The 27,747-nt window shown below is 39.4% G+C and overlaps 1 protein-coding gene across 6 annotated transcripts in view; it reads right to left on the minus strand.

Moving 5' to 3' along the window:
* Positions 1-4,282: 4,282 nt before the first annotated feature.
* The window catches only part of EVA1A (eva-1 homolog A, regulator of programmed cell death), a 98,574-nt gene continuing 75,109 nt past the window's right edge, over positions 4,283-27,747 (minus strand). For all 6 annotated transcript variants that reach the window (XM_067007378.1, XM_067007379.1, XM_059079665.2 and 3 more), the window contains one exon: positions 4,283-5,554. In XM_067007378.1, the coding sequence (XP_066863479.1) occupies positions 5,181-5,554 (374 nt within the window). In that variant the 3' untranslated portion in view covers positions 4,283-5,180. The remainder of the gene's footprint in view (positions 5,555-27,747) is intronic.

Raw genomic sequence — 27,747 nt, forward strand, 5'->3', positions numbered from 1 at the left:
GTGGGAATGTAAATGGATACAGCCACTATGGAGAACAGTATGGAGGTTCCTTAAAAAACTACAAATAGAACTACCATACGACCCCTCAATCCCACTGCTGGGCATATACCCTGAGAAAACCATAATTCAGAAAGAGTCATGTATCAAAATATTTATTGCAGCTCTATTTACAATAGCCAGGACATGGAAGCAAGCTAAGTGTCCATCATTGGATGAATGGATAAAGAAGATGTGGCACATATATACAATGGAATATTACTCAGCCATAAAAGGAAATGAAATTGAGTTATTTGTAATGAGGTGGATAGACCTGGAGTCTGTCATACAGAGTGAAGTAAGTCAGAAGGAGAAAAACAAATACCGTATGCTAACACGTATATATGGAATCTAAGAAAAAAAATGTCATGAAGAGATTAGTGGTAGGACGGGAATAAAACACAGACCTACTGGAGCATGGACTTGAGGATATGGGGAGGGGGAAGGTTAAGCTGTGACGATGTGAGAGAGTGGCAGGGACATATATACATTACCAAATGTAAATTAGATAGCTAGTGGGAAGCTGCCACATAGCACAGGGAGTTCACCTCTGTGCTTTGTGACCACCTAGAGGGGTGGGATAGGGAGGGTGGGAGGGAGGGTGACGCAAGAGGGAAGAGACATGGGAACATATGTATATGTATAACTGATTCACTTTGTTGTAAAGGAGAAACTAGCACACTATTGTAAAATAGTTATACTCAAATAAAGATGTTAAAAAAAAACATATGATTATCTCAATAGATGCAGAAAAAGCTTTTGACAAAATTCGACACCATTTTTGATCAAAAAAAAAACTCTCCAGAAAGTGGTCATAGGAGAACCTATCTCAACATAAAAAGGCCACATATGACAAACCCACAGCAAACATCATTCTCAATGGTGAAAAACTGAAAGCATCTCCTCTAAGATCAGGAACAAGACAAGGATGTCCACTCTCACCACTTTTATTCAACACAGTTTTGGAAATCCTAGCCACAGCAATCAGAAAAGAAAAGGAAATAAAAGGAATCTAAGTTGGAAAAGAAGAAGTAAAACTGTCACTGTTTGCAGATAATATGATACTATACATAGAATATCCTAAAGATGCTACCAGAAATCTACTGAAGTTCAGCAATGAATTTGGTAAAGTTGCAGGATACAAAATTAGTACGCAGAAGTCTGTTGGATTCCTATTCACTAACAGTGAAAGATCAGAAAGAGAGATTAAGGAAACAATCCCATTTACCATTGCATCAAAAAGAATAAAATACCTAGGAATAAACCTACCTAAAGAGGCAAAAGACCTGTACTCAGAAAACACTGATGAAAGTAATCAAAGATGTCACAAACAGATGGAGAGATGTACCATGTTCTTGGATTGGAAGAATCAATATTGTGAAAATGACTATACTACTCAAAGCATTCTACAGATTCAGTGCAATCCCTATCAAATTACCAATGGCATTTTCCACAGAATTAGAACAAAAAAATTTTACACTTTGTATGGAAAGACAAAGACTCCAAATAGCAAAAGCTATCTTGTGAAAGAAGAATGCAGCTGGAGGAACAAGGTTTCCTGACTTCAGACTATACTACAAAACTACAGTCATCAAAACAGTATGGTACTGGAACAAACACAGAATTATAGATCAATGGAACAGGATAGAAATTCCAGAGATAAACCCATACATCTATGGTCACCTAATCTATGACAAAGGAGGCAAGAATATACAAGGGAGAAAAGACAGGCTCTTCAGCAAGTTGTGCTGGGAAAACAGGACAACTGCATGTAAAAAAAAAAAAAAGAAAAGAAATTAGAACACTCCCTAGCACCACACACAAAAATAAACTCAAAATGGATTAAAGACCTAAATGTATGGCCAGATACTATAAAACTCATAGAGGAAATGTAGGCAGAACAGTCTCTGACATAAATCACACCAAGTTCTTTTTCAATACACCACATAGAGTAATGGAAATAAAAACAAAAATAAATAAATGGGACTTAATTAAACTTAAAATCTTTTGCACAGCAAAGGAAACCATAAACAAAACAAAAAGACAACCCTCCGAATAGGAGAATATATTTGTAAATGAAGCAACTGACAAGGGATTAATCTCCAAATATATATAAATAGCACATGCATCTCAATATCAAGAAAACAAACAACCCAATCACAAAATGGGAGGAAGACCTAAATAGATATTTCTCCAAAGAAGACATACAGTGACCAACAGACACATGAAAAGATGCTCAACGTCACTAATTATTAGAGAAATGCAAATCAAAACTGCAATGAGGTATCACCTCACACTGGTCAGAACAGCCATCATCAAAAAATCTAGAAACAGGCTTCCCTGGTGGCGCAGTGGTTGAGAATCTGCCTGCCAATGCAGGGGACATGAGTTCGAGCCCTGGTCTGGGAGGATCCCACATGCCGCAGAGCAACTGGGCCCATGAGCCACAACTACTGAGCCTGTGCGTCTGGAGCCTGTGCTCCACAACAAGAGAGGCCGCGATAGTGAGAGGCCCACGCACCGCAATGAAGAGTGGCCCCCACTTGCCACAACTAGAGAAAGCCCTCGCACAGAAATGAAGACCCAACACAGCCATAAATAAATAAATAAAATTTTTTAAAAATCTAGAAACAATAAATGCTGGAGAGGGTGTGGAGAAAAGGGAACCCTGGTCACTGTTGGTGGGAATGTAAACTGATACAGCCACTATGAAGAACAGTATGGAAGCTCCTTAAAAAACTAAAAATAGAGCTACTATATGATCCAGCAATCCCTCTCCCAGGCATATATCTGCAGAAAGCCATAATTCTAAAGGATACATGCCTCCTGTTGTTCACTGCAGCACTATTTACTATAGCCAGGACATGGAAGCAACCTAAATGTTCATCAAGAGAGGAATGGACAAAGGTGTAGTACATATATACAATGGAATATTACTCAGCCATAGAAAGGAACAAAATAGTGTCATTTGCAGAGAACTGGATGGACCAGATGATAGACTGTCATACAGAGTGAAGTAAGTCAGAAAGAGAAAAACAAATACTGTATAGTATCACTTATATGTGGAATCTAGAAAAATGGTAGAGATGAACTTATTTGCAAAGCAGAAATAGAGTCACAGATGTAGAGAACAAACTTACAGTTACCAAGCAGGGGACGGGGGTGGATGAATTGGGAGATTAGGACTGACGTATATACACTACTATGTATAAATTAGATAACAAATGAGAACCTAGTATATAGCACAGGGAACTCTACTCAGTGCTCTGTGGTGACCTAAATGGGAAGGAAATCAAAAAAAGTGGATATATTTATATGTATAACTGATTCTCTTTGCTGTACAGTAAGAAACTAACACAACAGTGTAAAGAAAGTACACTCCAATAAAATTAATTTTAAAAAATAAAAACTTTTAAAAGTGGCACAAGCCAATATAGATGGTGTTAATCTAAAGCCCAGGGGAATGGGATGATTCCTGCACTTGTTACCAAGGGACTGAAACCACAAGGGTAAGAACCCAGATTCAGAGAGGCAGATTTAACAAGATTTTTGGCAGTTGTTACTAGCCAATGAGATCACTCAAAAAGGTATAATCAAGCCAACCACTGAGAGTTTCAAGCAAACTATTGCCCCCTTGGGAAACAGATATCTGTAACCCTTCAGTTCTTAAGACAGACTTCCAAGACCATATCACAGATAGTGAGTTCCCAAAGTAATAGAGTGTCCAGCTGAGGAAGTCTGCCAACCATCTTCTCAGGTATGATGACAAAGCCAATGAACAGGGGAAATCCAGTAGGAAGGCTCTTGAGCATCCAGACAGGCTGACTAAGCAACCCACTGCATGGCCAGATAAGGGATCCGACAGACTGATAGAATGCATTATTGCCGTCTATCAGGCTGAAGGATGCTGCTTCCTCCTCTGTAACCCATTTCTAAGAGTGGTTCAGCCTTGCCCCTCTTCCTTCCTTACCAACTTCCCCTCTCAGTATGAGGCCACCATATTATTTCTAGCCTTAGGTAAGTCTTCTATTCCTCTATCAACTTAACAATAACTCAACTATACTGTAATCATAACAGAAACATACAGAAAATGAAAAGCCCCTAGAGGCCATTTCTCCATTCTCCAGTTTCTCACAATTCTTCAGCTATTTGAACGGCCTGGCAAAAGACCATACCCAACTATATAAAAGGGCTGCTGTTTAGGGTAAGTGTAACCACAGAGATAAAAATAAAACAACAAAAAAGATCTTATGTAACATTTATTTTTTATCCCAACTTAATTTTGGCTTTATTCCTCACCTTCCATTCCCATTCTTTTATTAGAAATCCAAACGGTTTTTATTTTTAAACAAATTGCTTAAAATCATGATTATCTAGAGTCATAACAAAATGTTCTTCTCTCCAAAAGGGGGAAAACACAGCTTTTATTCTTGTGCTGCATTTTCAAATGCATGTAGCATTAATTGCATGTTAATATATTCTTTACAAGCTATTTAAAATAAAACCTTCATCCTTTGAGGTTATTGACATTTTTCTAGTTCACTGACACATCTCCTATAATACATTATTCATTTTCATGAGTGAAGTGGGAACTGTAATAAAAAATAGGATTTTAATCCCTGAGGTTGCCATTGCAACACAAGATTGAAAGAATAGACCTTAAACAATAAGCATTGATCATGCTATCTGGATCAAAATCACCTCCATATCATGGAGTCATTTAGAAAGTTGCATTTACTGGGTTAAGTTAACCCTGCTCTTCCTAGCCCTCATGCTGTAATAATACTTCCTTTTGTAAAGAAATAACACATAGCAATGAAGTCTGCAGAAACTTCTGAGATCCTCAGAAATCAAGAGAAAACACAAGTTCCATTTCTCTAATCTCCATCCACATTGCTGGAGAGGGTTTTCAGCACCATTCCAAGACCTGGAAAAGTTGATGAACCAACTTGGTTTTTCTACTTCTCCATAAATTTAGTCAAAAGGGAGAAATCAGTCCTCCTGGCCAGAAAATGGGAATGTCCTGCTTATCTCTGCCACCATAACATTAGCAGAGCTGCGTTCAACTCTTTGTGCCCGCCCTCCTTGCGGGACCTTTCTCTACCAGGCGGCTATCAACGGGGTGTGGATTCCTGCTCCTGCCCCTAGTAGTAGCGGTTCAGGCTCCTGGTGCCAGGAACCTCGGGCTGGCCGTTCATCCAAATCTCCCTGATGATGCGTTCCCGCTCCTCTAGCCGCTGGGCACGCTCCAGCTCCTCCGCTGAGGTGAAGACGTTCTTGTTCAAAGTCCTCTCGAAGCGACGGTGTCTCCTGACTGAGATGTCGGATGCTGCATAGGAGCTGCCATCCTCGCTGTCACTGCTGTTGCTGCTGCTTTCTTGGTCCTGCAGGAACTTCTTCTGGGGATGCTGCCGGCAGTCTATGTGGCAAGAGATCCTCATCACCAAGGCAGCTACAGTGAGGACCAGCCCGATGCACACACCAGAGACAAAGTACAGAGCTGCTCGCTCAGGATTTTCTGGAGGAGGAGGAAGAAGAGAACATTTGAGAGATGACCACTATATATGCAAAAAGCAAATATGACTCCAGCACAGGATGCACGCCTCTCACCAGACCTCAAAGCTTTGATGGTTACAAAGATTGCCTTTCCATGTGACAAACCACGTAATGTTTTCAAAATATAATTTTCAACAAATGGTGAGTGTGGGTAAAGAGTGTATGGAATTCTCTTACTATTCCTGTAACTTAACTTCAAAATTATTTCAAAATGAAAAGTTAAAAAAAGAAAAATATTATTTAGCATTTACTAGAAGCAAGTAACTGTGCCATTTGCTTATACCAGAAAAATCTTTGCTTCTGAATTTGCTCCTGCAACCCCTTGAATTACCTTTTAATCATAGTTGTAGGTAACTTCTGAGATGACCCCCCACCTCTTGGTATTCATACTCTTATGCAAGCCCTTCCCTCCAAGGGCTGGACATAATGGGCTGGACCTAGTGACTTACTTCTAACAAAAGTGATGGATGACTCGAGATCAGGTAACCCAAGACTGACTTCCAACTTACTCATGCTCTCTCTCTCTAACTTACTCACTTGCTTGCTCTGATGCAGTCAGTTCCCATGCTATGATTTGTACTACAGAGAGGACTGCATAGCAAGGAACTAAGTGTGACCACAAACAGACTTCAAAACTTGGAAATGTATGAATATGTTTTGCGTATTTTAAATTTTATTTTGCTTAGCTGTATTTTTAAGTATTCTATTTTCATTGACATTACTTTTGTAATAGATAATGTTATTTTACTGGAATTTAAAATTTTGAAGTGAATTATCCCCTGGTGGAGCATTGAGGTGGCCACAACCCTGGTCATGCAGCAGCCTTGTGGGACACCTTGAACCAGAGAACCCAGCTATGCCAATCCCAGATTTCTGACTTACAAAAACAGAGAGATAATTAATATGTGTTGTTTTGAGGTACAGATGGTCCCTGAATTGCAATGGCTAGACTTATGATTTTTTAACTTTACAATGGAGTGAAAGCAATAGGCACTCAAGTAGAAATTGTACTTCTAATTTAAAATTTTGATCTTTCCCTGTGCTATCAATATGCAGTACAATACTCTCTCCTGATGCTGGGCAGCAGCAGTGAGTTGTACTCCCAGTCAGCCACATGATCACTTACAGCCATTCTGAACATAGGCAACCATTCAGTTTTTCACTTTCAGTACAGTAGCCAATAAACTACATGAGATATTAAACACTTTATTAAAAAATAGGCTTTGTGTTAGATGATTTTGCCAAACTGCAGATTAATGTAAGTGTTCTGAACACATTTGGGGTAGGTTAGGCTAAGCTATGATGTTCCACAGGTTAGGTGTATTAAATGCATTTTTGTCAATATAAAAAATAAACCCAATCAAACTAGAAGATCAAATTAGAAGATCTAAATGAGACATTTCTCCAAAGAAGACCTTTAGATGGCCAAGAGGCACATGAAAAGATGCTCAACATCACTACTTATTAGAGATATAATTACATTGAGATATCACCTCACACCAGTCAGAATGGCCATCATCAAAATGCCTACAAACAATAAATGCTAGGATGGGTGTGGAGAAAATGAAACCCTCCTACACTGTTGGTGGGAATGTAAATTGGTACAGCTACTATGGAGAACAGTATGGAAGTTCCTTAAAAAACTAAAAATAGAGCTACCAATGAACCAGCAATTCCACTCCTGGGCATATATCTGGAGAAAACCATGGTTTGAAATGATACATGCACCCCAATGTTCATTGCAGTGCTGCTTATAATAGCCAAGACTTGGAAGCAACCTACATGTCCATTGACAGATGAATGTATATATGTATATATATATATATATATATATATATATATATATATATATATATATATATGAATGTATACACACACACAATGGAATATTACTCAATTATTACAAAGAATGAAATAATACCATTTGCAGCAATATGGATGTACCTGGAGATTATCATACTAAGTAAAGTAGGTCAGACCGAGAAAAGACAAATATCATATGATATCACTTATATGTAGAAGCAAAAAAATACGATACAAATGAGCTTATTTATAAAACAGAAACAGACTCACAGACTCAAGAAAAACTTATGGTTACTAAAGGGGAAAGGTGGAGGGGAGGGATAAATTGGAAGTGTGGGTTTGACATATACAAACTACTATATTTAAAATAGATAACCAACAAGGGCCTTCTGTATAGCACAGGGAACTCTGGTTAATATTCTGCAATAACCTAAATGGGGAAAGAATTTGAAAAAGGATAGATATATGTATACATATAACTGAATCACTTTGCTGTACACCTGAATCTAATATGACATTGTAAATCAACTATAGTCCAACACAAAATAAAATTTTGTTAAAAAATGTATTTTGACTTAGGATATTTTCAATTTACAATGGGTAAGTTGAGGAAGATTTGTAATTTGCTGTACAGCAATAGATAACTTATACAATCACAGATTGAAAGCCAGTGTGGGCATTTTTGCATACCCTCATCAGTTTAATTTGTGGGGGAGTAATTTAAGCCCTTTTTTGGTGAGAGAAAAAAAAATCATTCTGTTGATGAGTAATATACTTAGTGGGCCCAGTGATGATCCCTGTATGATGTGTTCAACAGAATGAGAGCCTCTCAGTGAAGAGCTCTCACCTTCTACATGTGAGAGCACTCAGACATGCCTGGCCTTGAGTCGAAGGGCATGGCCAATCTGACCAGACCCAAGACTGACATCAGCAGATTAGATCCATAATCTATATTCACGTGTAAGTATGAATCAAAATGTATATATTGTTTTGTGGGTTTTTAAAGAATATAAGTGGAATCATATATGATTTATATTTGCTTTTAAAATTTAAAATATTTCTTGGAGAGATTTCAACATATGTCAATAGTATATTTTTTTTTTACTTTTTGCTTTTGAGTCAATTGAAGGTTTATAGACACATTATTTTTTCTAACATCTTTATTGAAGTATAATTGCTTTACAATTGTGTGTTAGTTTCTGCTTTACAACAAAGTGAATCAGTTATACATATACACATGTTCCCATATCTCTTCCCTCTTGCTTCTCCCTCCCTATCCCACCCCTCTAGGTGGTCACAAAGCACCAAGCTGATATCCCTGTGCTATGTGGCTGCTTCCCACTAGCTATTTATTCTACGTTTGGTAGTGTATATATGTCCATACCACTCTCTCACTTTGTCACAGCCTACCCTTCTCCCTCCCCACATCCTCAAGTCCATTCTCTAGTAGGTCTGTGTCTCCATTCCCGTCTTACCCATCGGTTCTTCATGACCTTTTTTTTCTTAGATTCCATATATATGTGTTAGCACACAGTATTTGTTTTTCCCTTTCTGACTTACTTCACTCTGTATGACCGACTCTAGATCCATCCAACTCACTAAAAATAACTCAATTTCATTTCTTTTTATGGCTGAGTAATATTCCATTATATATATGTGCCACATCTTCTTTATCCATTCATCCAATGATGGACACTTAGCTTGCTTCCATGTCCTGGCTATTGTAAATAGAGCTGAAATGAAAATTTTGGTACATGACTCTTTTTGAATTATGGTTTTCCCAGGGTATATGCCCAGGAGTGGGATTACTGGGTCGTATGGTAGTTCTATTTGTAGTTTTTTTAAGGAACCTCCATACTGTTATCCATAGTGGCTGTATCCATTTACATTCCCACCAGCAGTGCAAGAGTGTTCCCTTTTCTCCACACCCTCTCCAGTATTTATTGTTCCTAGATTTTTTGATGATGGCCATTCTGACCAGTGTGAGATGATATCTCATTGTAGTTTTGATTTGCATTTCTGTAATGATTAATGATGTTGAGCATTCTTTCATGTGTTTGTTGGCAATCTGTATATCTTCTTTGGAGAAATGTCTATTTAGTTCTTCTGCCCATTTTTGGATTGGGTTGTTTGTTTTTTTGATATTGAGCTGCATGAGCTGCTTGTAAATTTTGGAGATTAATCCTTTGTCAGCTGTTTCATTTGCAACTATTTTCTCCTATTCTGAGGCTTGTCTTTTGGTCTTGTTTATGGTATCCTTTGCTGTGGAAAAACTTTTAAGTTTCATTAGGTCCAATTTTTTTATTTTTGTTTTTATTTCTATTTCCCTAGGAGGTGGGTCAAAAAGGATCTTGCCGTGATTAATGTCACAGAGTGCTCTACCTATATTTTCCTCTAAGAGTTTGATAGTTTCTGGCCCTACATTTAAATCCTTAATCCATTTTGAGTTTATTTTTGTGTATGGTGTTAGGGAGTGTTCTAATTTCATACTTTTACATGTGCCTGTCCAGTTTTCCCAGCACCACTTACTGAAGAGGCTGTCATTTCTCCACTGTATATTCTTGCCTCCTTTATCAAAGATAAGATGACCATATGTGTGTGGGTTTATCTCTGGGCTTTCTATCCTGTTCCATTGATCAATATTTCTGTTTTAGTGCCAGTACCATACTCTCTTGATAACTGTAGCTTTGTAGTATAGTCTGAAGTCAGGGAGCCTGATTCCTCCAGCTCCATTTTTTGTTCTCAAGATTGCTTTGGCTATTCAGGGTCTTTTGTGTTTCCATACAAATTATGAAATTTTTTGTTCTAGTTCTTTGAAAAAAACCAGTGGTAGTTTGATAGGGATTGCATTGAATCTGTACATTGCTTTGGGTAGTAGAGTCATTTTCAGAATGTTGATTCTTCCAATCCAAGAACATGGTATATCTCTCCATCTATTTGTATCATCTTTAATTTCTTTCATCAGTGTCTTATAATTTTCTGCATACAAGTCTTTTGTCTCCTTAGGTAGGTTTATTCCTAGATATTTTATTCTTTTTGTTGCAATGGTAAATGGGAGTGTTTTCTTAATTTCACTTTCAGATTTTTCATCACTAGTGTATAGGAATGCCAGAGATTTCTGTGCATTTATTTTGTATCCTGCTACTTTACCAGATTCATTGATTAGCTCTAGTAGTTTACTGGTAGCATCCTTAGTATTCTCTATGTATAGTATCATGTCATCTGCAAACAGTGACAGCTTTACTTCTTCTCTTCTGATTTGGATTCCTTGTATTTCTTTTTCTTCTCTGATTGCTGTGGCTAGAACTTCCAAAACTAGGTTGAATAAGAGTGGTGAGAGTGGGCAACCTTGTCTTGTTCCTGATCTTAGTGGAAATGGTTTCAGTTTTTCACCATTGAGAACCATGTTGGCTGTGAGTTTGTCATATATGGCCTTTATTATGTTGAGGAAAGTTCCCTCTATGCCTACTTTCTGCACTGTTTTTATCGTAAATGGGTGTTGAATTTTGTCGAAAGCTTTCTCTGCCTCTATTGACATGATCATATGGTTTTTCTCCTTCAATTTGTTAATATGGCATATCATGTTGATTAATTTGTGTATATTGAAGAATCCTTGCATTCCTGGAATAAACCCCACTTGATCATGGTGTATGATCCTTTTAATGTGCTGTTGGATTCTGTTTGCTAGTATTTTGTTGAGGATTTTTGCATCTATGTTCATCAGTGATATTGACCTGTAGTTTTCTTTCTTTGTGACATCTTTGTCTGGTTTTAGTATCAGGCTGATGGTGGCCTTGTAGAATGTTTGGGAGTGTTCCTCGCTCTGCTATACTTTGGAAGAGTTTGAGAAGAATAGGTGTTAGCTCTTCTCTAAATGTTTGATAGAATTCGCCTGTGAAGCCATCTGGTCCTGGGCTTTTGTTTGTTGCAAGATTTTGAATCACAGTTTCAATTTCAGTGCTTGTGATTGGGCTGTTCATATTTTCTATTTCTTCCTGGTTCAGTTTCAGCAGGTTGTGCATTTCTAAGAATCTGTCCATTTCTTCCAGGTTGTCCATTTTATTGGCATACAGTTGCTTGTAGTAATCGCTCATGATCTTTTGTATTTCTGCAGTGTCCATTGTTACGTCTCCTTTTTCATTTCTAATTCTATTGATGTGAGTCTTCTCCCTTTTTTTCTTGATGAGTCTGGCTAATGGTTTATCAATTTTGTTTATCTTCTCAAAGAACCAGCTTTTAGTTTTATTGATCTTTGCTATTGTTTCCTTCATTTCTTTTTCACTTATTTCTGATCTGATCTTTATGATTTCTTTCCTTCTGCTAAATTTGGGGTTTTTTTGTTCTTCTTTCTCTAATTGCTTTAGGTGCAAGGTTAGGTTGTTTATTCGAGATGTTTCCTGTTTCTTAAGGTAGGATTATACTGCTATAATCTTCCCTCTTAGAACTGCTTTTGCTGCATCCCATAGGTTTTGAGTCATCATGTCTCCATTGTCATTTGTTTCTAAGAATTTTTTTTTACTTCCTCTATGATTCCTTCAGTGATCACTTCGTTATTAAGTAGTGTATTGTTTAGCCTCCATGTGTTTGTATTTTTTACAGATTGTTTCCTATAATTGATATCTAGTCTCATAGCACTGTGCTCAGAAAAGATACTTGATACAATGTCAATTTTCTTAAATTTACCAAGGCTTGATTTGTGACACAAGATATGATCTATCCTGGAGAATGTTCCATGAGCACATGAGAAAACTGTGTTTTCTTTTGTTGTTGGATGGAATGTCCTATAAGTATCAATTAACTCCATCTTGTTTAATGTATCATTTAAAGCTTGTGTTTCCTTATTTATTTTCAGTTTGGATGATCTGTCCACTGGTGAAAGTGGGGTGTTAAAATCCCCTACTATGAATGTGCTGTAGATTTCCCCTTTTATGGCTGTTAGTATTTGCCTTACATATTGAGGTGCTCCTATGTTGGGTGCATTAATATTTACAATTGTTATCTCTTCTTCTTGGATCAACCCCTTGATCATTATGCAGTGTCCTTCTCTGTCTCTTGTAATAGTCTTAATTTTAAAGTCCATTTTGTCTGATATGAGAATTGCTACTCTAGCTTTCTTCTGATTTCCAGTTGCATGGAATATCTTTTTGCATACCCTCACTTTCAGTCTATATGTGTCCCTAGGTCTGAAGTGGGTCTCTTGTAGACAGCATATATATGGGTCTTGTTTTTGTATCCATTCAGCCACTCTGTGTCTTTTGATGGGAGCATTTAATCCATTTACATTTAAGGTAATTATCGATATGTATGTCCTATTCCCATTTTCTTAATTATTTTTCGTTTGTTATTGTAGGTCTTTTCCTTCTCTTGTGTTTCTTGCCTAGAGAAGTTCCTTCAGCATTTGTTGTAAGGCTGGTTTGGTGGTGCTGAACTCTCTCAGCTTTTGCTTGTCTGTAAAGGTTTTAATTTCTCCATCAAATCTGAATGAGATCCTTGCTGGGTAGAGTAATCCTGGTTGTAGGTTTTTCTCCTTCATCACTTTAAATACGTCCTGCCACTCCCTTCTGGCTTACAGAGTTTCTGGTGAAAGATTAGCTGTTAACCTTATGGGGATTCCCTTGTGTGTTATTTGTTGTTTTTCCCTTGCTGCCTTTAATATGTTTTCTTTGTATTTAATTTTTGATAGTTTGATTAATATGTCTCTTGGCATGTTCCTCCTTGGATTTATCCTGTATGGGACTCTCTGTGCTTCCAGGACTTGATTAACTATTTTCTTTCTCATATTAGGGGAGTTTTCAATTATAATCTCTTCAAATATTTTCTCAGTCCCTTTCTTTTCCTCTTCTTCTTCTGGGACCCCTATAATTAGAATGTTGGTGCATTTAATGTTGTCCCAGTGGTCTCTGAGACTGTCCTCTGTTCTTTTCATTCTTTTTTCTTTATTCTGCTCTGCAGTAGTTATTTCCACTATTTTATCTTCCAGGTCACTTATCCATTCTTCTGTCTTAGTTATTCTGCTATTGATCCCATCTAGAGTATTTTTAATTCCATTTATTGTGTTGTTCATCATTGTTTTTTTCCTCTTTAGTTCTTCTAGGTCCTTGTTAAATGTTTTTTGCATTTTCTCTATTCTATTTCCCAGAGTTTGGATCATCTTTACTATCATTATTCTGAATTCTTTTTCAGGTAGACTGCCAATTTCCTCTTCATTTGTCAGGTCAGGTGGGTTTTTATCTTGCTCCTTCATCTGCTGTGTGTTTTTCTGTCTCATTAATGATTATCTTACTGTGTTTGGGGTCTCCTTTTTGCAGGCTGCAGGTTCGTCAGTCCCGTTGTTTTTGGTGTCTGTCCCCAGTGGCTAAAGTTTGTTCAGTGGGTTGAGTAGACTTCCTGGTGGAGGGGACTAGTGCCTGTGTTCTGGTGGATGAGGCTAGATCTTGTCTTTCTGGTGGGCAGGTCCACGTCTGGTGGTGTGTTTGGGGGTGTCTCTGGCCTTATTATGTTTTTAGGCAGCCTCTCTGCTAATGCGTGGGGTTGTGTTCCTGTCTTGCTAGTTGTTTGGCATAGGATGTCCAGCACTGTAGCTTGCTGTTCGTTGAGTGAAGCTGGGTGTTGGTGTTGAGATGGAGATCTCTGGGAGATTTTCACCGTTTGATATTACATGGAGCTCAGAGTTCTCTTGTGGAGCAGTGTCCTGAAGTTGGCTCTCCACCTCAGAGGCACAGCAGTGACTCCTGGCTGGAGCACCAAGAGCCTTTCATCCACACGGCTCAGAATAAAAGGGAGAAAAAAGAAAGAAAGAAAGAGAAAGAAAGAAAGATAGAAAGAAAGAAAGAAAGAAAGAAAGAAAGAAAGAAAGAAAGAAAGAAAGAAAGAAAGAAAGAAAGAAAGGAAAGAAATAGGATAAAATAAAATAAGATAAAATTTAAAAGTTATTAAAATAAAAAATAATTATTAAGAAAAAAAATATTTTAAGTAAAAAAAAAAAAAAAAAAGGATGGACAGAACCCTAGGACAAATGGTGAAAGCAAAGCTATACAGACGAAATCTCACACAGAAGCATACACATACACACTCATAAAAAGAGGAAAAGGGGAAAAAAATAATATATCTTCCTCTCAACGTCCACCTCCTCAATTTGGGATGATTCGTTGTCTATTCAGGTTTTCCACAGATGCAGGGTACATCAAGTTGATTGTGGAGCTTTAATCTGCTGTTCCTGAGGCTGCTGGGAGAAATTTCCCTTTCTCTTCTTTGTTCGCACAGGTCCCAGGGTTCAGCTTTGGATTTGGCCCCGCCTCTGTGTATAGGTCGCTGGAGGGCGTCTGTTCTTCGCTCAGACAGGACAGGGTTAAAGGAGCAGCTGATTCAGGGGCTCTGGCTCACTCAGGCTGGGGGGAGGCAGGGACACAGAGCGCAGGGCGAGCCTGTGGAGGCAGAGGCCGTCATGACGTTGCACCAGCCTGAGGCGTGCCATGCATTCTCCCGGGGAAGTTGTCCCTGGATCACGGGACCCTAGTAGTGGTGGGCTGCACAGGCTCCCAGGAGGGGAGGTGTGGATAGTGACCTGTGCTCGCACAGAGGCTTCTTGGTGGAGGCAGCAGCGGCCTTGTCCTCTCATGCCCGTCCCTGGGGTCCATGCTAATAGCCGCGGCTCACACCCGTCTCCGGAGCTCCTTTAAGCAGTGTTCTTAATCCCCTCTCCTCACGCATCAGGAGACAAAGAGGGAAGAAAAAGTCTCTTGCTTCTTCAGCCAGTCCAGACTTTTTCTTTTCCCGGACTCCCTCCAGGCTAACCGTGGTGCACTAACCCCTTCAGTTTGTGTTTGCACCACCAGTCCTCTCCCTGCGATCCGACCGAAGCCTGAGCTTCAGCTCCCAGTCCCTGCCTGTCCCGGCGGGTGAGCAGACAAGCCTCTCGGGCCGGTGAGTGCTTGTCGGCACCGATCCTCTGTGCAGGAATCTCTCTGCTCTGCCCTCCTCACCCTTGTTGGTCAATAGTATTCTTTATGACTGCTGCATATTTTTTCTGTAGTATAGATATAAAAGTTTAACTTTTTCCTTCTTGATAGCATATAAATTGTTTCCTATTTTTCACTATTACAATCAATGCTAAAATCAGTATTTTTTGCCCTTGTATATATCTCTTTATGCATTGCAGAATTATTTCTACAGGTTAATCTAGAAATAGAACAGCTGTATCAAAGGGCTTAGGCATTTTCAGGTTTTATACATTTCAAATTGTACCCAAAAAAGGTTCTATCAGTCTGAACACAGCATACTGAACACATGTGTTTATGATCCCTCCTTCTCTCTGAAACCTCCACTGAAATGACAGTGATGTAAGTAAAATAGATACAAAGTATAGGTACAAAGAAAAGAATAGAGAAGAAAATAGAAAACACGAATAGTCCAATGTTTACTGCAAGGGAAGAAATGTATGCATATGATTGAATACAAAAAGGGACAATGTGAAATAAAAACTGTTTAAAGAAGAAAAAAGAAAACATTAAGAGTCAACATAAGAGTAGTCAACAAACAATGAAACATAGTAAAAAGGGACTGACATTAATATCATGGTAGTGTAAGACATCCTTACTTTTTGTACAACTAATGAGGTATCTATCCATAAACCACAGTGCCTCCATGGGAATTGTGTGGTCTAATATCATATGTCAAGGGACTAGGGAGAAGTCTTGCTTACCTGTTCATCTGGTAATAGACAGACAAACCTTGGTTTGGGATGCAGAATCAGCAGAGTGAGCAACCCTGCCTCAACAACTCCCAGCCATGATTGGGAAAAACCTGGAGAGTGCTGACTTGGGCAAATACCTACAGATGAGAGAGAATTTGTAAAATTCCAGCCCCCTGGAGGTGATTAGAGCACACCACTGGAGGGAAACACACACACACACACACACACACACACACACACAAGTTTGAATGCAGTGGAGAGGGAAAGAGGAAATTTTTCAGCTTTGCCCCTCCCCACAAGTTGACACAATAAAGACAACTATCTCGTGGTGACCTCTCCACAGGTGAAAAGGAGAGTACAGTGTGAGTGCCTGACTACCCCAGCTATGCTGGATGCTGCAAGAGAAACCCATTTTTCTCCAGCAAAACTAGGAGTACTGGAAGCAGGACCTCTATGACTGGAGGAAGGGAGAAGATCAGAAAAGCCTAATAAAAACATCAAAAGGTGTTAAAGCAATGTGGTTCCTGCTGTCTGTGCTCAGGGCTTCAGCAGGAAGTCCACTCAAGAGCCCCTGGGAGAATCTCAGCCCTCAGCCAAGGATATCCCCACCAGCTGGTGGTTACCCCCAATGCCCCAAGTACTAAACCCACACCTCCCCTCACTCTGTGGTGTCTCCTTGTTTGCACTCAGAGTTTGGCAGCAGTAGTGAGCAGCGTGAATGGAGTGCTATTAGAAAAACAGACCAGGATCTGTGGGCAAGAGAGAAAACACAAACCTGAGCTGTAGTGCTACCTTCTGGAAAACAAGAGAGATTTCTAGCAGCCAGCCAGGTGAGTTGTAAGAACCACAGAAGACATAAAAGCTTAAGAATTCTGCCACAAGAGGGAGCAAGAAGGACAGAGGAGGTGTATAAATACAAGGTCAGAGAGAACCCTAGATAGAACAGGATCAACAAACAGTATACCCTATCTGAAAGCAACTAGTAAAGATTTGAGGAGGTGTCTGAACTAAAAGAAAGAGGAAGAATCAAGAAAACACATCATCACCAAAAGATAATAATCCTTCAATAACTGAACTCAAAAGCAAAAAATCTTATAATCTAGCTGATAAAGAATTCAGGGTTCAGGAGAAGATGGGGTAAGAGTAAGACGCGGGGATCACTCTTCCTCCTCACAGATACATCAGAAATACAACTACACGTGGAACTTCTCCTATAGAACACCCACCGAACGCTGGCAGAAGACCTCAGACCTCCCAAAAGGCAAGAAACTCCCCACGTACCTGGGTAGGGCAAAGAAAAAAGAATAAACAGAGACAAAAGAATAGGGACGGGACCTGCACCAGTGGGAGGGAGCCGTGAAGGAGGAAAGGTTCCCACACACTAGAAGCCCCTTTGCGGGCGGAGACTGTGGGTGGCGGAGGGGGAAACTTCAGAGCCGCGGAGGAGAGCGCAGCAACAGGGTGCGGAGGGCAAAGCGGAGAGATTCAGCAGAGGATCGGTGCCGATCAGCACTCACCAGCCCCAGAGGCTTGTTTGCTCACCCGCCGCAGCGGGCGGGGCAGGGAACTGAGCTTCGGGCGGATCCCAGGGAAAGGTCTGCAGAGTGAAAACAGCCTGAAGGGGTTAGTGCACCCCTGCTGGCCGGGAGGGAGTTCGGGAAAAAGTCTGGAGCTGCCGAAGAGGCAAGAGACCTTTTCTTCCTTCTTTACCTACTGCTGCGCGAGGAGAGGGGTTTAAGCGCGCCGCTTGGAGGAGCTCCAGGAACGGGCGCGGAGCTGCCGAAGAGACAAGAGACTTTTTCTTGCCTCTTCACTTCCTGGGGCGCGAGGAAAGGGAATTAAGGGCACCACATAAAGGAGCTCCAGAAACGGGCGCGAGCTGCGGCTGTCCGCACAGACAACAGAGACGGGTGTGGGACGCTAAGGTTGCTACTGCCGCCACCAAGAGGCCTGTGTGCGAGCACAGGTCACTCTCCACACCGGCCCTCCCGGGAGCCTGTGCAGCCCGCCACCGCCAGGGTCCTGGGATCCTGGGACTGCTTCCCCGGGAAAGCACGCAGTGCGCCTCGGGAGGGTGCAGCGTCACGCCGGCCTCTGCCGCCACGGACTCGCCCCACATCCATGCCCCGCCCCCCAGCCTGAGTGAGCCAGAGACCACGAATCAGCTGCTCCATTAACCCTGCTCCTTTGACCCCGCCCTGTCTGAGCGAAGGGCAGACGCCCTCGGACTACCTGCACGCAGAGGCGGGGCCAGGTCCAGGGCTGAGCCCCAGGAGCTGTGCGAACAAAGAGAGGGGGAAGTCCCTCCCAGCAGCCTCAGAAACAGCAGGTTAAAGCTCCACAGTCAGCTTGAAGTGCCCTGCAACTGTGAAAAACATGAATAGACAGCGAAATATCCCAGGTTGAAGAAGTGGACTTTGGGAGCAAGATATACTATTATTTTCCCCTTTTTTCTTTTTGTGAGTGTGTATGTGGGTGCTGCTGTGTGAGATTTTGTCTGTGTAGCTTTGTTTTCACCATTTGTCCTGGGGTTAGACCGTCCATTTTTTTTTTTTTTTTGGTTTTTTTTCTTTCTTTAATAGAAATTTTTCTTCTTAATAATTATTTTGTTATTTTAATAACTGTATTTTACCCTACTTTATTTTGTCTTCTCCCCTTTCTTTCTTCCTTTCTTCCCTCCTTTCTTTCCTATTTCCCTCCTTCCTTCCTTCCTCCCTTCCTTCCTTTATTCCCTCCTTCCTTCCTCCCTTCCTTTCTTCCTCCCTCCCTTACTTTCTTTATTCCCTCCTTCCTTCCTCCCTTCCTTTCTTCCTCCCTCCCTTCCTTTCTTTATTCCCTCCTTCCTTCCTCCCTTCCTTTCTTCCTCCCTCCCTTCCTTTCTTTATTCCCTCCTTCCTTCCTCCCTTCCTTTCTTCCTCCCTCCCTTCCTTTCTTCCTCCCTCCCTTCCTTTCTTCCTCCCTCCCTTCCTTTCTTCCTTCCTTCCCTCCCTTCCTCCTTTCTTCCTGCCTTTCTTGACTTTCTATTTTTTTCTCCCTTTTGTTTTGAGCCGTGTGAATTAAAGGCTCTTGGCACTCCAGCCAGGTGTCAAGCCTGTGTCTCTGAGGTGGGAGAACTAACCTCAGGACACTGGTCCACAAGAGACCTCTCAGCTCCACGTAATATCAAACAGTGAAAATCTCCCAGAGATCTCCATCTCAACACCAAGACCCAGCTTCACTCAAGGACCAGAAACGAACAGTGCTGGACACCCTATACCCAACAAAGAGCGAGACAGTTTTACAGCCCCATCCATTAGCAGAGAGGCTGCCTAGAATCACAGTAAGGCTACCGACATCCCCATACACGCCCCCAGATGTGGACCTGCCCACCAGGGAGACGGGATCCAGCCACACCCACTGAGGAGCGGCACTGGTCCCCCCAACCAGGAAACCTGCTCAACCCACTGAACCAACCTCAGCCACTGGAGAAAGCCACCAAAAATAAATAGAAATACGAACCTGCAGCCTGCAAAAGGGAGACCCCAAACACAGTAAGATAAGCAAAATGAGAAGACAGAAAAACACACAGCAGATGAAGGAACAAGATAAAAACACACCAGACGTAACAAATGAAGAGGTAATAGCCAATCTACCTGAAAGAGAATTTAGAATAATGATGGTGAAGATGATGCAAAATCTTGGAAATAGAATAGACAAATTACAAGAAACAGTTAACAAGGACCTAGAAGAAATAAAGAGGAAGCAAGTAACGATGAGCAACACAATAAATGAAATGAAAAATACTCTAGACGGGATCAGTAGCAGAATAACTGAGGCAGAAGGATGGATAAGTGACCTGGAAGATAAAATAGTGGAAATAACTACTGCAGAGCAGAAGAAAGAAAAAAGAATGAAAAGAACTGAGGACAGTCTCAGAGATCTCTGGGACAACATTAAACGCACCAACATTTGAATCATAGGGGTCCCAGAAGAAGAAGAGAAAAAGAAAGGGACTGAGAAAATATTTGAAGAGATTATAGTTGAAAACTTCCCTAATATAGGAAAGGAAATAGTCAACCAAGTCCAGGAAGCACAGAGAGTCCCATACAGGATAAACCCAAGGATAAACACGCCGAGACACATAATAATCAAACTGTCAAAAATTAAATACAAAGAAAACATATTAAAAAGCAGCAAGGGAAAAACAACAAATAACACACAAGGGAATCCCCATAAGGTTAACCACTGATATTTCAGCATAAACTCTACAAGCCAGAAGGGAGTGGCAGGACATATTTAAAGTGATGAAGGAGAAAAACCTACAACCAAGATTACTCTACCCAGCAAGGATCTCATTCAGATTTGATGGAGAAATTAAAACCTTTACAGACAAGCAAAAGCTGAGAGAGTTCAGCACCACCAAACCAGCTTTACAGCAAAAGCTAAAGGAACTTCTCTAAGCAAGAAACAAAAGAGAAGGAAAAGACCTACAAGAACCACCCGAAACAATTAAGTAAATGGTAATAGGAACGCACATATCAATAATTACCTTAAATGTAAATGGATTAAATGCTCCCACCAAAAGACACAGACTGGCTGAATGGATACAAAAACAGGACCCATATATATGCTGTCTACAAGAGACCCACTTCAGACCTAGGGACACTTACAGGCTGAAAGTGAGGGGATGGAAAAAGATATTCCATGCAAATGGAAATCAGAAGAAAGCTGGAGTAGCAATTCTCATATCAGACAAAATAGACTTTAAAATAAAAACTATTACAAGAGACAAAGAAGGACACTACATAATGATCAAGGGATCGATCCATGAAGAAGATATAACAATTGTAAATATTTATGCACCCAACATAGGCGCACCTCAATACATAAGGCAATTACTAACAGCCATAAAAGGGGAAATCGACAGTAACACAATCATAGTAGGGGACTTTAACACCCCCCTGTCACCAATGGACAGATCATCCAAAATGAAAATAAATAAGGAAACACAAGCTTTAAATGATACATTATACAAGATGGATTTACTTGATATTTATAGGACATTCCATCCAAAAACAACAGAATACACATTTTTCTCAAGTGCCCATGGAACATTCTCCAGGATAGATCATATCTTGGGTCACAAATCTAGCCTTGGCAAATTTAAGAAAATTGAAATCGTATCAAGTATCTTTTCTGACCACAATGCTATGAGACTAGATATCAATTACAGGAAAAGATCTGTAAAAAATACAAACACATGGAGGCTAAACAATACACTACTTAATAACGAAGTGATCACTGAAGAAATCAAAGAGGAAATCAAAAAGTACTTAGAAACAAATGACAATGGAGACACGACGACCCAAAACCTATGGGATACAGCAAAAGCAGTTCTAAGAGGGACGTTTATAGCAATACAATCATACCTTAAGAAACAGGAAGCATCTCGAATAAACAACTTAACTTTGCACCTAAAGCAATTAGAGAGGGAAGAACAAAAAAACCCCAAATTTAGCAGAAGGAAAGAAATCATAAAGATCAGATCAGAAATAAATGAAAAAGAAATGAAGGAAACAATAGCAAAGATCAATAAAAGTAAAAGCTGGTTCTTCAAGAAGATAAATCAAATTGATAAACCATTAGCCAGACTCATCAAGAAAAAAAGGGAGAAGACTCAAATCAATAGAATTAGAAATGAAAAAGGAGATGTAACAACTGACTCTGCAGAAATACAAAAGATTATTAGAGATTACTACAAGCAACTCTATGCCAATAAAATGGACAACCTGGAAGAAATGGACAAATTCTTAGAAATGCACAACCTGCCAAGACTGAACCAGGAAGAAATAGAAAATATGAACAGCCCAATCACAAGCACTGAAATTGAAACTGTGATTATAAATCTTGCAAAAAACAAAAGCCCAGGACCAGATGGCTTCACAGGCGAATTCTATCAAACATTTAGAGAAGAGCTAACACCTATCCTTCTCAAACTCTTCCAAAAGATAGCAGAGGGAGGAACACTCCCACACTCATTCTATGAGGCCACCATCACCCTGATACCAAAACCAGACAAAGACGTCACAAAGAAACAAAACTATAGGCCAATATCACTGATGAACATAGATGCAAAAATCCTCAACAAAATACAAGCAAACAAAATCCAACAGCACATTAAAAGGATCATACACCATGATCAAGTGGGGTTTATTCCAGGAATGCAAGGATTCTTCAATATACGCAAATCAATCAACATGATACACCATATCAACAAACAGAAGGAGAAAAACCATATGATCATCTCAATACATGCAGAGAAAGCTTTTGACAAAATTCAACACCCATTCATGATAAAAACCCTGCAGAAAGTAGGCATAGAAGGAACTTTCCTCAATATAATAAAGGCAATATATGACAAACCCACAGCCAGCATTGTTCCCAATGGTGAAAAACTGAAACCATTTCCACTAAGATCAGGAACAAGACAAGGTTGCCCACTCTCACCACTCTTATTCAACCTAGTTTTGGAAGTTCTAGCCACAGCAATCAGAGAAAATAAAGAAATAAAAGGAATCCAAATAGGAAAAGAAGAAGTAAAGCTGTCACTGTTTGCAGATGACATGATACTATACATAGAGAATACTAAGGATGCTACCAGAAAACTACTAGAGCTAATCAATGAATTTGGTAAAGTAGCAGGATACAAAATTAATGCACAGAAATCTCTGGCATTCTTATACACTAATGATGAAAAATCTGAGAATAAAATTAAGAAAACACTCCCATTTACCATTGCAACAAAAAGAATAAAATATCTAGGAATAAACCTACCTAAGGAGACAAAAGACTTGTATGCAGAAAACTATAAGACACTGATGAAAGAAATTAAAGATGATACAAATAGGTGGAGAAATATACCATGTTCTTGGATTGGAAGAATCAACATAGTGAAAATGACTGTATTACCCAAAGCAATCTACAGATTCAATGCAATCCCTATCAAATTACCACTGGCATTTTTTACAGAACTAGAACAAAGAATTTCACAATTTGTATGGAAACACAAAAGACCCTGAATAGCCAAAACAATCTTGAGAACACAAAATGGAGGTGGAGGAATCAGGCTCCCTGACTTCAGACTATACTACAAGGCCACAGTAATCAAGACAGTATGGTACTGGCACAAAAACAGAAATATAGATCAATGGAACAGGATAGAAAGCCCAGAGATAAACCCACACACATATGCTCACCTTATCTTTGATAAAGGAGGGAAGGAAACACAGTGGAGAAAAGACAGCCTCTTCAATAAGTGGTGCTGGGAAAACTGGACAGCTACCTGTAGAAGTATGAAATTAGAACACTCCCTAACACCATACACAAAAATAAACTCAAAATGGGTTAAAGACCTAAATGTAAGGCCAGACACTATCAAACTCTTAGAGGAAAACATAGGCAGAACACTGTACGACATAAATCACAGCAAGATCCTTTTTGACCCATCTCCTAGAGAAATGGAAATAAAAACAAAAATAAACAAATGGGATCTAATGAAACTTAAAAGCTTTTGCACAGCAAAGGATACAAGACCAAAAGACAACCCTCAGAATGGGAGAAAATATTTGCAAATGAAGCAACTGACAAAGGATTAATATCCAAAATTTATAAGCAACTCATTCAGCTCAATAACAAAAAAACAAACAACCCAATCCAAAAATGGGCAGAAGAACTAAATAGACATTTCTCCAGAGAAGATATACAGGTCGCCAACAAACACATGAAAGAATGCTCAACATCATTAATCATTAGAGAAATGCAAATCAAAACTACAATGAGATATCATCTCACACCGGTCAGATTGGCCATCATCAAAAACTCTAGAAACAATAAATGCTGGAAAGGGTGTGGAGAAAAGGGAACACTCTTGCACTGTTGGTGGGAATGTAAAATGATACAGCCACTATGGAGAACAGTATGGAGGTTCCTTAAAAAACTACAAATAGAACTACCATATGACCCAGCAATCCCACTACTGGGCATATACCCTGAGAAAACCATAATTCAAAAAGACTCATGTACCAAAATGTTCATTGCAGCTCTATTTACGATAGCCAGGACATGGAAGCAACCTAAGTGTCCATCAACAGATGAATGGATAAAGAAGATGTGGCACATATATACAATGGAATATTACTCAGGCATAAAAAGAAATGAAACTGAGTTATTTGTAATGAGGTGGATAGACCTGGAATCTGTCATACAGAGTGAAGTAAGTCAGAAGGATAAAAACAAATACCGTATGCTAACACATATATATGGAATCTACAAAAAAAAAAATGTCATGAAGATTTTAGTGGTAGGATGGGAATAAAACACAGACCTACTAGAGCATGGACTTGAGGATATGGGGAGGGGGAAGGGTAAGCTCTTACGATGTGACAGAGTGGCAGGGACATATACACACTACCAAATGTAAATTAGATAGCTAGTGGGAAGCTGCAGCATAGCACAGGCAGTTCACCTTTGTGCTTTGTGACCACCTAGAGGGGTGGGATAGGGAGGGTGGGAGGGAGAGTGACACAAGAGGGAAGAGACATGGGAACATATGTATATGTATAACTGATTTACTTTGTTGTAAAGGAGAAACCAACACACTATTGTAAAACAGTTATACTCAAATAAAGATGTTAAAAAAATAAAAAAAAAGAATTCAAAATAGCTGTTTTGAGGAAACAGTGAGCTACAAGAAACACAGAAGACAATTCAAGAAAATCAGGGAAAAAATATATGTACAAAGTGAGAACTTTAGCAAAAAGTTTAAAACCATAAAAAGGAACCAAACAGAAATTCTGGAGCTGAAGAATTTGATGATTAAAATGAAAAATGAAACAGAGAGAATCTGCAGTAGGGTAGATCAAATGGAAGACAAAATAAGCAACCAAGAAGACAGTAATTTTGAAATAACACAATCAGAGGTGAACAGAGAAAAAAAGAATGAAAAAGAGGGAAGAAAGTGTACATGATCTATGGGATTCAATCAAACATACAAATATATAGCATAACTGGAGTTCCAGAAGGAGAAGAGAGGGGTAGAAAGTTTATTTACAGAAACACTAGCTGAGAACTTCACAAACCTAGGGAGAGTCTGACATCCAAGTTTATGAAACTAATAGATCATCCTACCATCTCAATGCAAAAGAGCGCCAAGAACATTATAATGAAATTGTCAAAAAGCAAGGAAGAAAGATAATAAACTTACAAAGGAATCGTCATTAGGCTATCAGAGGATTTATCAGCAGAAATGCTACAGGCCAGGAGAGAGTGGAATGACCTATTCAAATTGTTGAAAAAAAATTGCCAGCCAAGAATACTTTACCTGGCAAAATTATCCTTCAGATATAAAGGAGAAAATATGCTAATTAGTGACATGAAAACACATTAAAGTATACAACACACTGGTAAAGGTAAATATACAGTAAATATTCAGATTTAGAAAACTCTAATTCTGTGCTATGATGCTGTGTTAACCACTTAACTGCAGTATAAAGGTTAAAAGAAAAGGGTACTAAAAATAACTAAAACCACTATAGTCTGTTAAAAAAATATACAATATAAAAACAGGTAAATTGTGACATCAAAAACGTACAGGGGTTAGTAAAATGGTGGAGGCTTTGTGATCAAAAAGCTTTCATCTTTCACCAATTAGTATGCTGTTAGCTGTGGGCTTGTCATATATTGCCTTTATTATACTTCAATATATTCCTTTTATACCCAATTTGTTGAGAGTTTATCATTAAAGAAAGTTGTATTTCATCAAATGCTTTTTCTGCATCTATTGGGATGATCAAGGAAATAGGAGATGACATCACCATCTTAAAGAGATAGCTTCATTCCCATGTTTATGGCAGCATTATTCACAATAACCAAATTATGGAAACAACCTAAGTATCTATCAACAGATGAATAGATAAAGAAAATGTGATATATATTACAGTATTATTCAGCCATAAAAAAGAAGGAGATCCTGCCATTTATAACATGGATGGACCTCAAGGGCATTATGCTAAAATGAAATGTCAGAGAAAGGCAAATAATATATGATATCAGTAACATGTGGAATCTAAAAAAGTTGAACTCATAAAAACAGAGTAGAACACTGGTTACCAGGGGCTGTGGGGTGGAGGAACTGGGAATATGTTGTTTAAAGGTACACATTAGCAACTAGTAGATAAATAAGTCCTGGAGACCTAATGCACAGCATAGTCATTATAGACAACAATATTGTATTATAGACTTCAAAGTTGCTAAGACACTAGGTCTTAATTGTTCTCACCATTAAAAAAGAAGATAGTAATTATATGACATGAAAGAGGTGTTAGCTAATGCTACTATGGTGATCATACTACAATACAGAAATGTATCAAAGCAACACATTCTCACCTTAAATCTATGCAATGTCAAATTATATCTCTTTTAAAGAAAGAAAGGAAGGGAGGGAGGGAGAGAAGGGAAGGGAGAAAGAAAAAAAAGAAAGAAAGAAAGAGAAAGAAAGAAAGAAAGAAAGAAAGAAAGAAAGAAAGAAAGAAAGAAAGAAAGAAAGAAAGAAAGAAAGAAAGAAAGAAAGAAAGAAAGAAAGAAAGAAAGAAAGAAGAGAAAAAGAAAGGGAGGAAGGAAGGAGGGAAGGAAGGAAGAAAGAAGGAGGGAAAGAAGGAAAGAATGAAAGAAAGGGAGGAAGGAAAAAGAAAGAAAGGGAGGAAGGAAGAAGGAAGGAAGGAATAAGGAAAGAAAGAAAGAGAGAAAGAGAGGAGGGAGGGAGGGAAGAAAAGAAAGAAAGGGAGAGAGAAGGAGGCTGAAACTGAACTCTGTCCAGCCAATATCGAGCAAACAGATATTCAGCAAACACTGAGAGGATTGAGTGAGCTCGATGGCCTTATCCGTTGCAGTACCAAAGGGAAGTGCAACTATAGAAACATGAAGACGGATTTCTGGAAATGCAAAGGTGAGTGGAAAAGCTAAGTTCAAATATGGGAATCCGAAAAGGCTTTCTAGAAAAGATGTATAAATCAATGCTTTTACCAGGGTGGAAAATCATCAGGCAGACCTGTATTTGAAGCCTCATCTCAGACTCTTCTTTTAAACAACGATAACACTACCAACTCTGCTGAATTGTGGTAAAGATATTACAGATGACAAGCATAAAGGGATTATCCCAGATCCCGGAAATAACTGATAACTTACTCTCACTCTATTTTCTTCCCCTCTTTCCCCTTCCTTCCTTTCTCCCTCCCTCTCTCCCTTCCTTCCTTCCATCCTTTCTCTCTCTCTCCACCTTCCCTTCCCTCCCTCCCTCTTTCATTCCTCTACCCATCTATCTGTTTTCCTCCTTCTTTCCTTCTCTCCCTTATTCTCTTCCTTTCTTTCTCATCCCATCCTCCCTTCCCTGTGAGTTACGGTCTCTCTTTCACAACCTGCCCTCACCCCACCTATAAGATAGGTTAACTTGAAGATGGTTACTGAACTGAATGTTGGAAACCACTATTCTCCCTCTAGCGTAACTAGTCCATCCTGTCCTGTCTTACTTTCCAGATCAGAAAACATCTTTTTTTTGCCTACAATTGTCTCAGACATGGATTCCCACAGAAACCCAGTGAAAGCAACCAGAGAGGGCAAGGAGTTTT

This window comes from Kogia breviceps, chromosome 11 (assembly GCF_026419965.1).
Source record: "Kogia breviceps isolate mKogBre1 chromosome 11, mKogBre1 haplotype 1, whole genome shotgun sequence".
NCBI lineage: Eukaryota > Metazoa > Chordata > Mammalia > Artiodactyla > Physeteridae > Kogia > Kogia breviceps.